The sequence below is a fragment of the Marmota monax genome, unplaced genomic scaffold (genome assembly GCF_021218885.2).
Source record: "Marmota monax isolate L192 unplaced genomic scaffold, Marmota_monax_Labrador192_F-V1.1 WCK01_AAM20220418_F8-fsc00782, whole genome shotgun sequence".
Taxonomy (NCBI): Eukaryota; Metazoa; Chordata; class Mammalia; order Rodentia; family Sciuridae; genus Marmota; species Marmota monax.
This window is the reverse complement of record NW_026693962.1, coordinates 26,748-38,716: the sequence shown is the minus strand read 5'-3', so window position 1 is coordinate 38,716 and position 11,969 is coordinate 26,748. Positions and strand designations below refer to the sequence as shown.

The window sequence follows — 11,969 nt, the reverse complement described above, 5'->3', positions numbered from 1 at the left end:
TTAAACTGCAGCATGCAATATCTGTTGAGGGAAAAGTCTTTCATGCACGACCCTCAGGAGAGCATTTTTCACATCTTTGTTCCTCAGACTATAGATCAAAGGATTCAGCATTGGAACGACAATAGTGTAGAACACAGATGCCACCTGCGCCTGGGTCAGGGATGATGTGTTGTCAGGCTGCAAATATGTGAAAATCAGGGACCCATAGAAGATAGTTACACCTGTGAGGTGGGAGGCACAGGTGGAGAAGGCCTTCCACCTGCCTGCTGCAGACTGTATCCTCAGGATGGCTGAGATGATGCTGACATAAGTCACTGTAATGATGAGGAGAGAACTAAGAAGAGTGAATCCTGCTAAAATAAAAATCACCAGTTCCGTGCCAAATGCATCTCTACAGGACAGCGCCAGAAGAGCTGTGGTGTCACAGAAAAAGTGATTGATGCTGGATTCACAGAAGTCCAAACTGCTGATCATGCAGACAGATATCAGTGAGTTTGTGAAACCAATAGCGTAGGGCATTGCTCCTAGCCAGATGCACACTTTCTGGGACACGACTACCACATACAATAAAGGATTGCAGATAGCTACGTAACGATCATAAGCCATCGATCCAAGAAGAAAACATTCACTGCACACCAAACCAACAAAAAAATACATTTGTACAAAGCAACCGAGAAAGGAGATGGATTTCTGTTTGGATTGGAAATTTACCAGCGCCTTGGGTGTTACAGTAGAGGAATAAAATATGTCAATGAATGCTAGATTGCTAAGGAAGAAGTACATAGGTGTGTGCAGCTGAGAGTCAGTTCTGATTAGCATGATCAGTCCAAGGTTACCCAAGACAGTGAATAGATAAATGAAGAGAAATATTAAGAAAAGACTGACATTTAATTCAGGATGATCTGCAAATCCAGAGAGTACAAAGAGAGCCACCTCAGTGAAATTGTTCCCAGCCATTATAACTCAGGGCTTTGATTGTACCTGCAAAAGAACAGAAGGAAAAATGAGAGATGAACTCATGTCAAAAGGTCCAACAACTATGAGAGTTGACAGCCTCCAACACTGAGAACATTGTGAGTAGAACATAAATATTTAGTGATAGCAAGTTAGTTGTGACTTATACATGGGTTTTATTATTTACAGAGCTGGCAGACCTGGTTTAAAAAAATCTAATTCATCATTAAGTAGACTTGGTAGCACTGTGGAAAATAATTGCCTGTCATGATGTAAAAAGATTTCTCTATAAATATACCACTTCTACCTAAGACTACTATTAGGTCCCAAATTCTATACTTAGTAATTTATTTACTAGAATTAATTGTATTGTTTTCTTAAAAAAATTAAAGCTGGTTTAGGAAAGAAAACTATAATTTTTGACTTTAATGATTTTTTAATTGAAGTCTTATTTTCTTGGCATCTCATAGCTAGTTTACAAGATAATTGTAGGATCTTAATAAAATCTCAGATGGATACATCTAATAATCTCTTTGGCTCAATAAAGCCTGGCTAGGAAATAGTAAATAGTAAAGGAAAATTAGAAAGATCCTTTACTATTACATAGAAGTCCAAATATTCTTTTTGCTGTCTTTACCCCTTGTCACTGCTGGTGAACTAGGACCACTTGAGGACTTTAATTTATAATGTAGTTCAAATTGTTTTATGTGTATAAATACAAAGCAGGCTTGTTTCCAAGATAAGGCATACATAACCTCAGGAAATGACAAATTCACTGTGGAATATTTGTTTCCACATCAGTGATAAGAAGGCTACAAACTCTTAAACCCAAGCATTTAACGGTGATCTCACAGAAAGTAGAATCATATTTTCCTAATTAAATTGACCTAAATATATGATAAATAAAAAAAATTGAAACTAGCATGCACACTTAAAACAAGTTTGTTTCAGACATGTAGCACAGTAAACTAAAGACACTTGATCATTCAGTGTGTACCATGTTCACAAGTGGTCCTACATATTCATTCAACAAGTCCTTGTTCAATGTAGAAATATTGTTTTGCCAGTCACTAAAACCACTTTTCTTAACACCTACTTGATGATGTAAATATATAAAAGATAAAGAGAACTCTCAGCATGAGAAAGCTGCACATAATGCATATACATACACACTCAGAGTTATGGAAAGGAGAGGACTTAGACTTACCTAGGATTCAGTCACCTAAGGAAGAACCCTTCTCTTTTAGCTATCTTCCACCTATTTTTACATTTGTTATCTTTCCATCATCCAAAATACTGAGTTCCATGAATTGTCAGTACAGGGACTTGTATCTCCTATTACTGGTGCTGCTGCTACTGCTATTATTTAGAAAAGAACTATATTTCCTTTATCATTAACCCTTATCAATATTATAATATTGATAAAAATATTATTGATGATAGTACTGGATATTCTATGTGTTATCTTCCATTGACAGATTAGAAGGAAAAGACAAATTAACCAAGATATTTATTTTCATGTCCTTCTTAAAAATTAAGACTTATTTTCAGTTCAAATCTCATTCATGATCAGGACTAGGTTTTTTGTTTATTTTTCCTGGTGTACTTCTAAAGAAGTCCCACAACAAAGAATTTTCTTTTGCAATCCAGTGTGTTAGACTTCTAGCAGAATTATCACCTTCTCAAACTCTTAAATTCACCTCATAAATAATTTCATCAATTAACGTCTTTGCTCTCTTGTGGTTTGTATTTTAATTGTACCCTGAGGTCAAACCTAATATGTCTGGAAAACATCTCAAATCAAAACATTAATAGATGCAAGTTCCTCACTTACATTTATTTCATTTATACAGCCTTGGACATATTTAAAAATGTATCAAGTTTTGAAAATATTTACCTTGATCTTATCAGTAAAAATGTACATGAAACACTTAAACATTACCTCCTTATTATAATCTATGAGACACACTGTGCTACAGAATCTCAAATAAACTCTGTCTCTACTTGGTCTTCCCAGATACCTTACTGCAAGAATCCAGTTTTTCTGTTCACTGACTTACTGTTGTTAATGTATGCTGAAATTAGGATTGTATCCATGCTACCAAATAGTGTACAGATTTAACACAGGCATTCAGTGATTTGTAATAGATGGCATGCAACGATAGATACAAAAAAGCATTGGCTGAGAATAGAATATGATCTCAGAAAACAAGTAAAAAATCTGAAGAAAATGTAAAACTTGTGGTCTCAGTTTGATGCTCAGATGATAGGTCAATACTCTTAAAAGCTGAATCACATTATTTTACAATTTTCGTTTGCTTGTTTTAAAGCAGCTTCTTAGACAACATAATTATAAAGAGTTGGTTTCTTAGTTCTGATGTTGGCCACTAAAAGTGAAATTTTCAAAATGGCCCAGAGCATGGACTATGCATTTATAACCATTAATTTAGAAGGATCTCATTAGACTTGTCTAATTGATTTCTTCTAGTGTGATTATAATATCATCTTCTTTATTTTTTAAAAAATTCAGTACTATGATAATGGAATATGCAAATTCTCCATGTAGACTTCCATTTGTAGGGAAAATATTCTTTAATCTTCCCTGTCATATTGGATATATTAAAATAAATAGAAGCTCTTATAGATATGACATATTTCTTCCTAATAATCAACATAATCATATAGTAGGACACAATAAATGATGCAATATATATTCTCCTAAAACCTACATCTTGAGAAAACAAAACTTTGAAAGTGTTGTGCTGTACACCTGAAATCTCAAATTTAATTTCATTCTCTTATGTATCCATTCAATAGGCATTGGTTTAAGAAAAGTTAGAGGAGAACCACTTAGCTTAATGTGAACTATAAATATGACAATGAGATTGCACCTTAATTGCTTCTTTCAATTTTCAAAATTTGTCTACATTATTAACTTATCTGATACTTGATGAACAAATAAGTGGTCACTAAACTAAAACTGGTATATGGATATCAATGTCCATATTAGAGAATAAATGAACATAGTATGATTGTTGGCTCAATTTAATCCATAGCTAACTTGTCCAACTTGAATGTTATAATTTAAGTATTTCTAACCTTTTATTTAAATGTTTTAGACTTAAAAAGTTTGTATATATGCTTTACTATCTACATGGACATTAATATCTAAATAATAACATAACAACAGTAAAATAATTAGCATTAAAAATTTTAGCATCATACAATTATATAACTACAGAACATTTAATCTCACAAGTTTTTCTACTAAAGTGTTTTTTTCCCTCTCTCTCTCTCTTTCAGTATCTAACACATAGTACTGTGTTACAATTAATGTTATCTCTCCTAAGTCTCATGTACTATGGTTGGGATGTATATTTTCTCCTTTTCCTTGCACAACTCTGATATATTTTTAGAAGCACTGGTAAAGTATTTTATAGAATGTTTCTCAACTGTAGTTTACCTGATATTTTCTCATAATTATTTGTGGTCATTCAAACTTTGTAAGAAATTATACATATGGTTTTTTCATCTATTGACAGGGTATTTGGTGTTGATAAGTGATATTATTTGTGACATTAATCTTGACAACTTAGCCAATGTAGTGTCTGCCACACTTCTTCATTATTAAGATGTTATTTTTTCCTTGTAATGAAAAAAAAATTAGGAGGAGATAATTTAGACTCTACAAATATTCTATTACAACTTTTCCCCTTTGTCTGTCTGCTACCTATAGCAATTGCTATGGTATTTTGGTAGATTGTTCCTATTTTCTTATTCTGTTAACACACATTAACTGAAATAATTCTGTGAAGAATGGTTGATATTTCTTCCCTATATACTTCTTTATTCAGTTATTTGTTTATAATAATATAAACACTTATAATGATTTTTTTTAAGTGGTGGGAAGGTACCGGGGATTGAACTCAGGGGCACTCAAACACTAAGCTGCATTCCCATTTGTATTTTATTTAGAGACAGGTTCTCACTGAGTTGCTTATTTTTGCTGAGGTTAGCTTTAAACTCATTATCCTCCTGTCTCAGCCTCCCCAGCTGCTGGGTTTACAGGCATGAACTATTGACCTGGCCTAATATTGATTTTTGGGGGGGTTATTATCCGATACTATCATCATTTTTTTTTCTGAAATTATTCTAGCTTTGCTAATAGAACCATCAAATTATGTCCTGGGTACTTTGCTTTTTCACATGTCCCTTTCTTTTAAAAATTATTTTATTTTTCCACTTAATGCCCTCTGGTGTCTTGTATTTTCCTCACCCACCTTAGCTCAAGAATTGAGCACTTCTCTATGGGTCCTTGCTATCATTTGGAACAATAATATTTAGAAGATAGACTTTGAACAACATCATGGTATTGCTTATGTATATTTATAATCATCTTTTTGGAGTGTATCATGTTATAATCTAAGTTATTAAATTCCCAAGATTCTATACTTATAACTTTCAAAAGAAAATTATGATATTACAGAAAATGTTTATTTTGGGGAACCATAATTCTGAATTTGTTTCCAGGAATGTCATGTTCTATCATTGTCACAATTTCTGAACTTTTCTGATTGTGTGCATGTGTGCAAATAACAATAATATACTAGCACCTGCCTCATGCATATGTAAAGATTATATAAAATTCTATATGCAAAACATCAGCATGATTTTGAAAATGTAACAGGTATTAAATTAATATTTGATTTGTGTCTTTAATATTCATGACTTTAGAGTAATCTATTATATTCAAACATTAATATTCACTGAACTGTTCTCTCCATTTTTGGGTAATTATATGAGTAACTCTATTTGACAAATTTTTTTATGAAATACAAAATAAACAATGATTTTTTTCTTTAAATAAGTAATCAGAAGTTCTATTCTAGATCCACACTATGACTTTCTACTACCTGTCAGGTGGAGGCAAGCTAGACTGGCCAATTTTTTACTTCATTGACCATTGGTTTTATCATTGAGCATTTACATCAAGCCCCACATTTAGTAGAGATTGACAAGTCAAAGATTATCTTACTAGATATTTTTTAAAACATGCATGAAGAAAACTTCCACATGTTTATTATTAAATGTTGAAATGCCCATTTCTAAATATTATTGAAAGCTTTGTTACGTGCACACACACACACACACACAAAAAAAAGAGCCCTGATGATTATTAGAGAAAAAGAACCTTATTGAAGGATATAGGTGAGAGAAATCCTAACCTAATAAGTCTTTAGAGGAGGCAAGACAAATGAATCGATGAATCAAGATGAATCTATGGTTATGTTCCACATATCTGGCTTGTGTTGATTAAGTGTATGGAAATGATTCATCAGAAAAAATAATAATACTATAGGTTCAAGGAAAGTAGTGACATCAGTTTCAGAATATTGAGTTTGGGAAACTTGAAAGACATTGAGAAATGGAACTATTTTGGGATTTAATGTTAGAATATGTCTATTCAGAGATTCTTAGCTATCTTGATTAGCTACAGCAACATAGTAATGTTTCACTGGTGTTGAATAAAAAGAGTCCTGTTCTGAATTCAGAATTCGTAATGAGTAAGGAGGCCTAAAGCAAATATGTATGTTCTCTCCAATCTGGTCATCCCTTGGCCTTCTTGGGGGCTTTGTTCCTAGACTCACTTTCCCTACCAAACTCCACAGATGTTCAAGTTCCTTAGGTGAAGTGTGTAGTATTTATATATAACTTTTGTGTATCCTCTCATATACTTTATGTTAATTTGCCAGTAATATAAATCACAATTACTTGTAATACCTAGTACAAGGCAAATGGTAAGTAAAGTGTCGCTATACTGTGTTTTATTTTTATTTATTTATTTATTTATTTTTGGAACTTTTCCCCAAATATGTTCAGTGAGCACAATGATGTAACATACTTGTAGCCAGGAGTCACTGAAATTTGCTGGCTGCCCTGGGCTGATGACATTGACAGCTGCTGAAGTCAGCCTGCTGATGGCAGGCTGGAGATGGAGGTCTGGGTGCTAGCCTGAAATCTGGGACTACTAGTATAAACAGGCACAAAGGCAGGTCCCCATGTTCAGGTCTGGAATATAGAGCTGTGGGTATGTACAATTCTGAGTTTTCCTGGGGTGGACCAGTGTTGGTGTTGAAGGTGAGAGCTTGTATTTACATCACAATGACAAAAGTTAACAGATCTTCCTGTGTTGCCAGGGCTTGAGGGAGCTAGGAATGTGGATAATGCAAAGCCCTCCTCTCTCTCCTCTGCAGTGCATGTTTTCTTATTATTGGGAAGTCTTCTTATTATTGGGTGCCTTCATCTCCAGCCTGGTTTCCTGTCGCTGTGTTCTGCACAGCAAGGCATCAGTAAACCAAATGGGAGTGAGAATCAACTGGGAAATTAAAAGTCTGAAAGAATATTTAGAAATAAACACAAAAGATATGGACAATGCAGGAAGTGAGAGGCTGTAGGGAAATTGGCTTGATTGCAGACTTACCACTTGATCAGTAATTTTTCCTCCTTTAGATAGCTGGCACCTTAAGGCTATTTGAGTGCACTGGTATCTCTTTCAACCTCCCGGGGCATTGCATTTGAACCTAGGGTTGTCTGAACCAATAAATTCCACTCTCTTTGAGCAGGATGTTTCCAAGGCAAGTGAACAGCTCAGACAGGTGAGATGACACTGATAGTTCTTTGAGGCTACACCTCTGCTGTGGCTCAGACAAGTCCACGATTCATTCATGGCTCCCAACAGTTTCCTTGCTTTTTCTGAAGGTATTTTTCTGCATGGATTGTGGTTTAAATTGATGCTATTGACAGGAGGGATGATCACTGAAGCATCAATCCCTATCTATTACTCCACTCCTCTACTCAGTGCAGTTCTTTAAAGGTCAAATATACTACAATGTGTATAGAAAGTTTAAGTAGAGGACTGGATGAAGATGACACTATCTGCAAAAATAAAATACTGGTTGTGATTTTCATATCAGAGATATAGCATGTAGAAAGAGTCTCTAACTAAACAAAAAGAAAGCACTTTGCAATGATTAAATTTAATTCACACTGGTGACTTAGAAGTGAGTTGTATCTTTTAAGGGATAATGTAGAAACTGGCATTGAAAAACTGAGTGTTTTTATATAGGAAATGAGAAGAAAGAAACACAGACAAGACTCCAACATTAGGAAAACCTAATATGTCTCCAAAAAATATTTTTAGCCAACAACATATTCAAGACAGACGACAAACTACACAATATAAACGTTTTTGTAGGCATTTATATTAAACTTTAACACCGAATAAGAAAGGACTCTCTTCTGATTCAACAGTATCTGAAATAATCATGGAAAACTGTCATACATTAGCTGCAAAGGGATTCCTATATAGCAAACAACATAAACTGAATTTTGTTTAGAAAAAAATAAAAATTTAAAAACAGAACTTCTGGAATCATTCCAGTTACACATGTAAAAACAAACTGCATAACCCTTCTGAACCTAAAAGAAATAAGAGGGGAATAAAAAAATAATATTTAGAATATGAATTATTAAAATATGTGGAATGCCACTAACCCACTGTTCATTAAAAATGTATGCATATTTCTGATTTCTGAACTATAGATTTCTGGACTTCTTAGATTTTATAGTTAAGAAATCTAGGAAGGAATGGAAAAAATGACTAACAAGAAAGAAGAAAAACTAAAAGAGAAAATAGTAAACAAGGAAATATGAAAGTAAATAATATCTAAATTAAATTGTTATTTATTTTGTCTTAATTGAAAGAAACTGTTTTTGGCAGAAATGGTTACTCATTAAGGAAGAATTTATTGAGCAATATTACGTATCATTCTCTTAGATTTGTAAAATAGTAGATGAAATATTGATCTAAATGTATGTTATATAAAATAGTGAAGACTGCAAAAGACACATTTCAGGAAGAAGGAAGATGAAGAAATAAGACACAATACGGTAAATTTCAATGATCTTAATGTATTGAAGGGACCATAATCAATATGGGAAACCTAGGGTGGTAACTAAGTGAACAATAAAGGAGAGTCTTCCAAACAGGAGAAACAAATGCAAGAAAATCATGGTAGGAATATTTTGTGCTAAGATCTGTGTAGGTACTATGGTGACTATTATCTTTATTTCAAAATGTCAAAAACAAAACAATAACAACAACAAAAAAAACACCTCTTAATAAAATAGTACCTTTCTTTCTCAGAACTGATGATTGGAGCACATTAAAAATTAGTTTCATTTTTGTCACTTAAAAGTTTAATGTGAAATATTCACTTTATCCATGCACTATTTTTTTCTGAACACTCTATTCATTGCTTCTTTTACATCTTTGTTTCTTAAACTATAGATGATGGGATTCAGCACGGGAATAACAATGGTGTAAAATATTGACACTATCATGTCATGCTCCAGAGCATAGCTAGAACTTGGTCTCATATACATGAAGAGAATGGTCCCGTAATAAATGGACACTCCAGTAAGGTGGGTGCCACAGGTGGAGAACACTTTCTTCCTCCCTTCAGCAGAATGTATCTTCAGAATTGCCAACAGGATGAAGCTGTAGGACACCAGGACAATCATGATAGTGACTATCTCAATGGAGCTCACAAAGATGAAAAGCAAGAGCTCATTTATGTGAGTGTCAGCACAAGAAAGGGCAAGTAGAGGAGGAATGTCACAGAATATATGTCTAATTTCATTGGACCCACAGAATGACAGGCTAAAAGTGGCCACTGTGTGTATACTAGCATGCAGCATTCCTCCGATGTAGGGTGCAATGATGAGTGGCACATAGACCCTGGGTGACATGCTCACTGAATACAGAAGTGGGTTGTAGATGGCCACATAGCGATCATAAGCCATTGCTGCCAAGAGAAAGCACTCTGTAGTTCCAAAACTAACAGCAAGAAACATCTGTGCTGCACATCCAAGAGATGAAATGACTTTTGTCTTTGAAATAAAGTCTATTAACATTTTTGGAGTAATAACAGTAGAAAAGCAGGCATCCGAGAATGATAAAGCACTCAGAAAATAGTACATTGGATTGTGGAGTCGGGAATCCCCAGAGACCAATATAATCAATCCTAAATTACCTATGAGAGTGAAAAGGTAAATTTGAAGAAACAGGAAGAAGAGAATGACCTGCAGTTCATTGCTGTCTGTGAAGCCCTTGAGTACAAACATGGTAACTTCAGTGATATTCTTCATGCTGAAATCTCATAGTACAAACTTGAAGATATTCAGGAGTTTATAGTTTATGCTGCTATGAAAATAATGAACAATATTATAAGTCAAGGGGAAATAAACTATATTGATATATTATCTCCTGGGCATAATAAGCAAGCAGAGGTTGAGGAGACAATTACAAGACGGTAGGCCAAGGGTGGAGTACTCATGCATGATCAGCTGCAAGGTACTGGTGGGATCCCTGACTCAACACATGCCATTCCTAAAGCCTTAGCAGATTTAGTATTAAATCATATTGAAACACAAAGTGAGCAAAAAAAAAAATAAAAAAAATTTCTTCTAACATCCAATCCCACACGTGTTCACATCATACGAAAAATAACTTCAGACTTCTAGATCTTTTAGTACTTGTGTAAAATGATTTGATATAATCTATGCTCTTTCATAATTAGAGCACTATAAATTCTATAACAATAAATAACAATAAAAATGGCATTAATAAAATTTTATTTAAAATTAATGTCTATATACAATATGCTGATTTGCATTGTTCTTATAACGTAGCAACTGCATGTATTCTAATGTTTTATGAGCTAGTTTTATAAACAAACAACAAACCAAAAAGCTATCTTCACTATGGCTTTTTGTGATGATTATTAGTAGAATTCATATTTGTGGGGGAAGAAAGTTCATGAAAATTTTATGAAAGCATCTATTTTATTCAAATTTCTTTCTTAAATAATTGGCATTGTAATGTCTTTTTTTTAAGTTAACTTGTTGGTCATTTCATTTCTTTTGGAACTCTAAATTCTTTACATGCTCTATATTTTTGCACTCTTTCAAAACTCTGGTAAAAGTTAGTAGAAATATTCTGAAAAAAACATGAAATATGTGATTTTTGAAAGTTTTTATATTTTTTAGGTATTGTTTGTAGATTCATTACATGAAATAATAGCAATGTAACTATTCATTAAGGTGCAATTAAAATATTTCAAAAATAACCTTAATTGAATTTAAGTTAAGGAATAATTTTATAGCAAGATATAAAAATTAAAATTTAAGAGCAAATGTTGGGATGAAACAATAATTAAAATAAATCTGTCTTCATTAGTTTTATTGTTAAACAATATGTCGAAGAGTTACCTATATGTAAGTTCAATTTCTAGTTGTCCATAAGTTTCAACTACTTGCATGATCAATTGTATTACAATATGTATTGATTCATTTTATTTATTTGTTTATTTTTATGTCCCCCAAACAACAGGAAATTTGAATCAGTTCTGGAGACACATGACCTGCTGCAAATGATGACCTATTAGCTACTTAGAGTCACCAATATAAGTCAAATTCCAATTCCAATAGATTGACATCAATTCCATTAGTAAGAGAAGGAGATATTTAGGGAAAAAAATAGTAATAGATTAGATTAGTGATATATTGGAAAGAGTGACAGCATGGGAGGACACCACATATCAACAATCTTTTGGGACAGGTTACCAGGAATATGAAAAATAATTTCTAATAAAATATTTTTATTGAATTGTTAGAAACAATAAGGCAGAGAAGTGAAAAACCACTCTTGGGTAAGATGGATGCCCTCCTCTTTACTCTGTCTTCTTCTGATTCCTTCATTACCTTCTTTCCTTTGTCCTTTCTGTCCTTCTTTTCTTCCTTCTTTGATTTATTCTTACTTATGATTTTTAACTTTGATTTTTAACTATGATTTTGTGGAAAATTATTCTCTTTCTCAAGGCAGCACCATGATACTGTATTTCCAATAGGACAATAACATTAAAATATAGTGTCATCACAGTTTGCTTTCCTAT

General features: G+C 33.2%; 2 protein-coding genes across 2 annotated transcripts; both read right to left on the bottom strand.

Annotated features, from left to right (window-relative positions):
* LOC124106356 (olfactory receptor 8I2) lies at nt 1–957 on the bottom strand. The gene has a single exon (XM_046463965.1). The coding sequence runs from the start codon at nt 955–957 to the stop codon at nt 1–3; it is 957 nt and encodes a 318-aa protein (XP_046319921.1).
* An 8,286-nt stretch (nt 958–9,243) lies between these two features.
* On the bottom strand, nt 9,244–10,164 carry LOC124106366 (olfactory receptor 141-like). Its single transcript, XM_046463973.1, has one exon. It carries the CDS (start codon nt 10,162–10,164, stop codon nt 9,244–9,246), a length of 921 nt encoding a protein of 306 aa, XP_046319929.1.
* Nucleotides 10,165–11,969: the final 1,805 nt, after the last annotated feature.

Excerpts from the sequence above, each read along its gene's own strand:
- LOC124106356 (XM_046463965.1), bottom strand. The coding sequence starts at position 957 with ATGGCTGGGAACAATTTCACTGAGGTGGCTCTCTTTGTACTCTCTGGA.
- LOC124106366 (XM_046463973.1), bottom strand. The coding sequence starts at position 10,164 with ATGAAGAATATCACTGAAGTTACCATGTTTGTACTCAAGGGCTTCACA.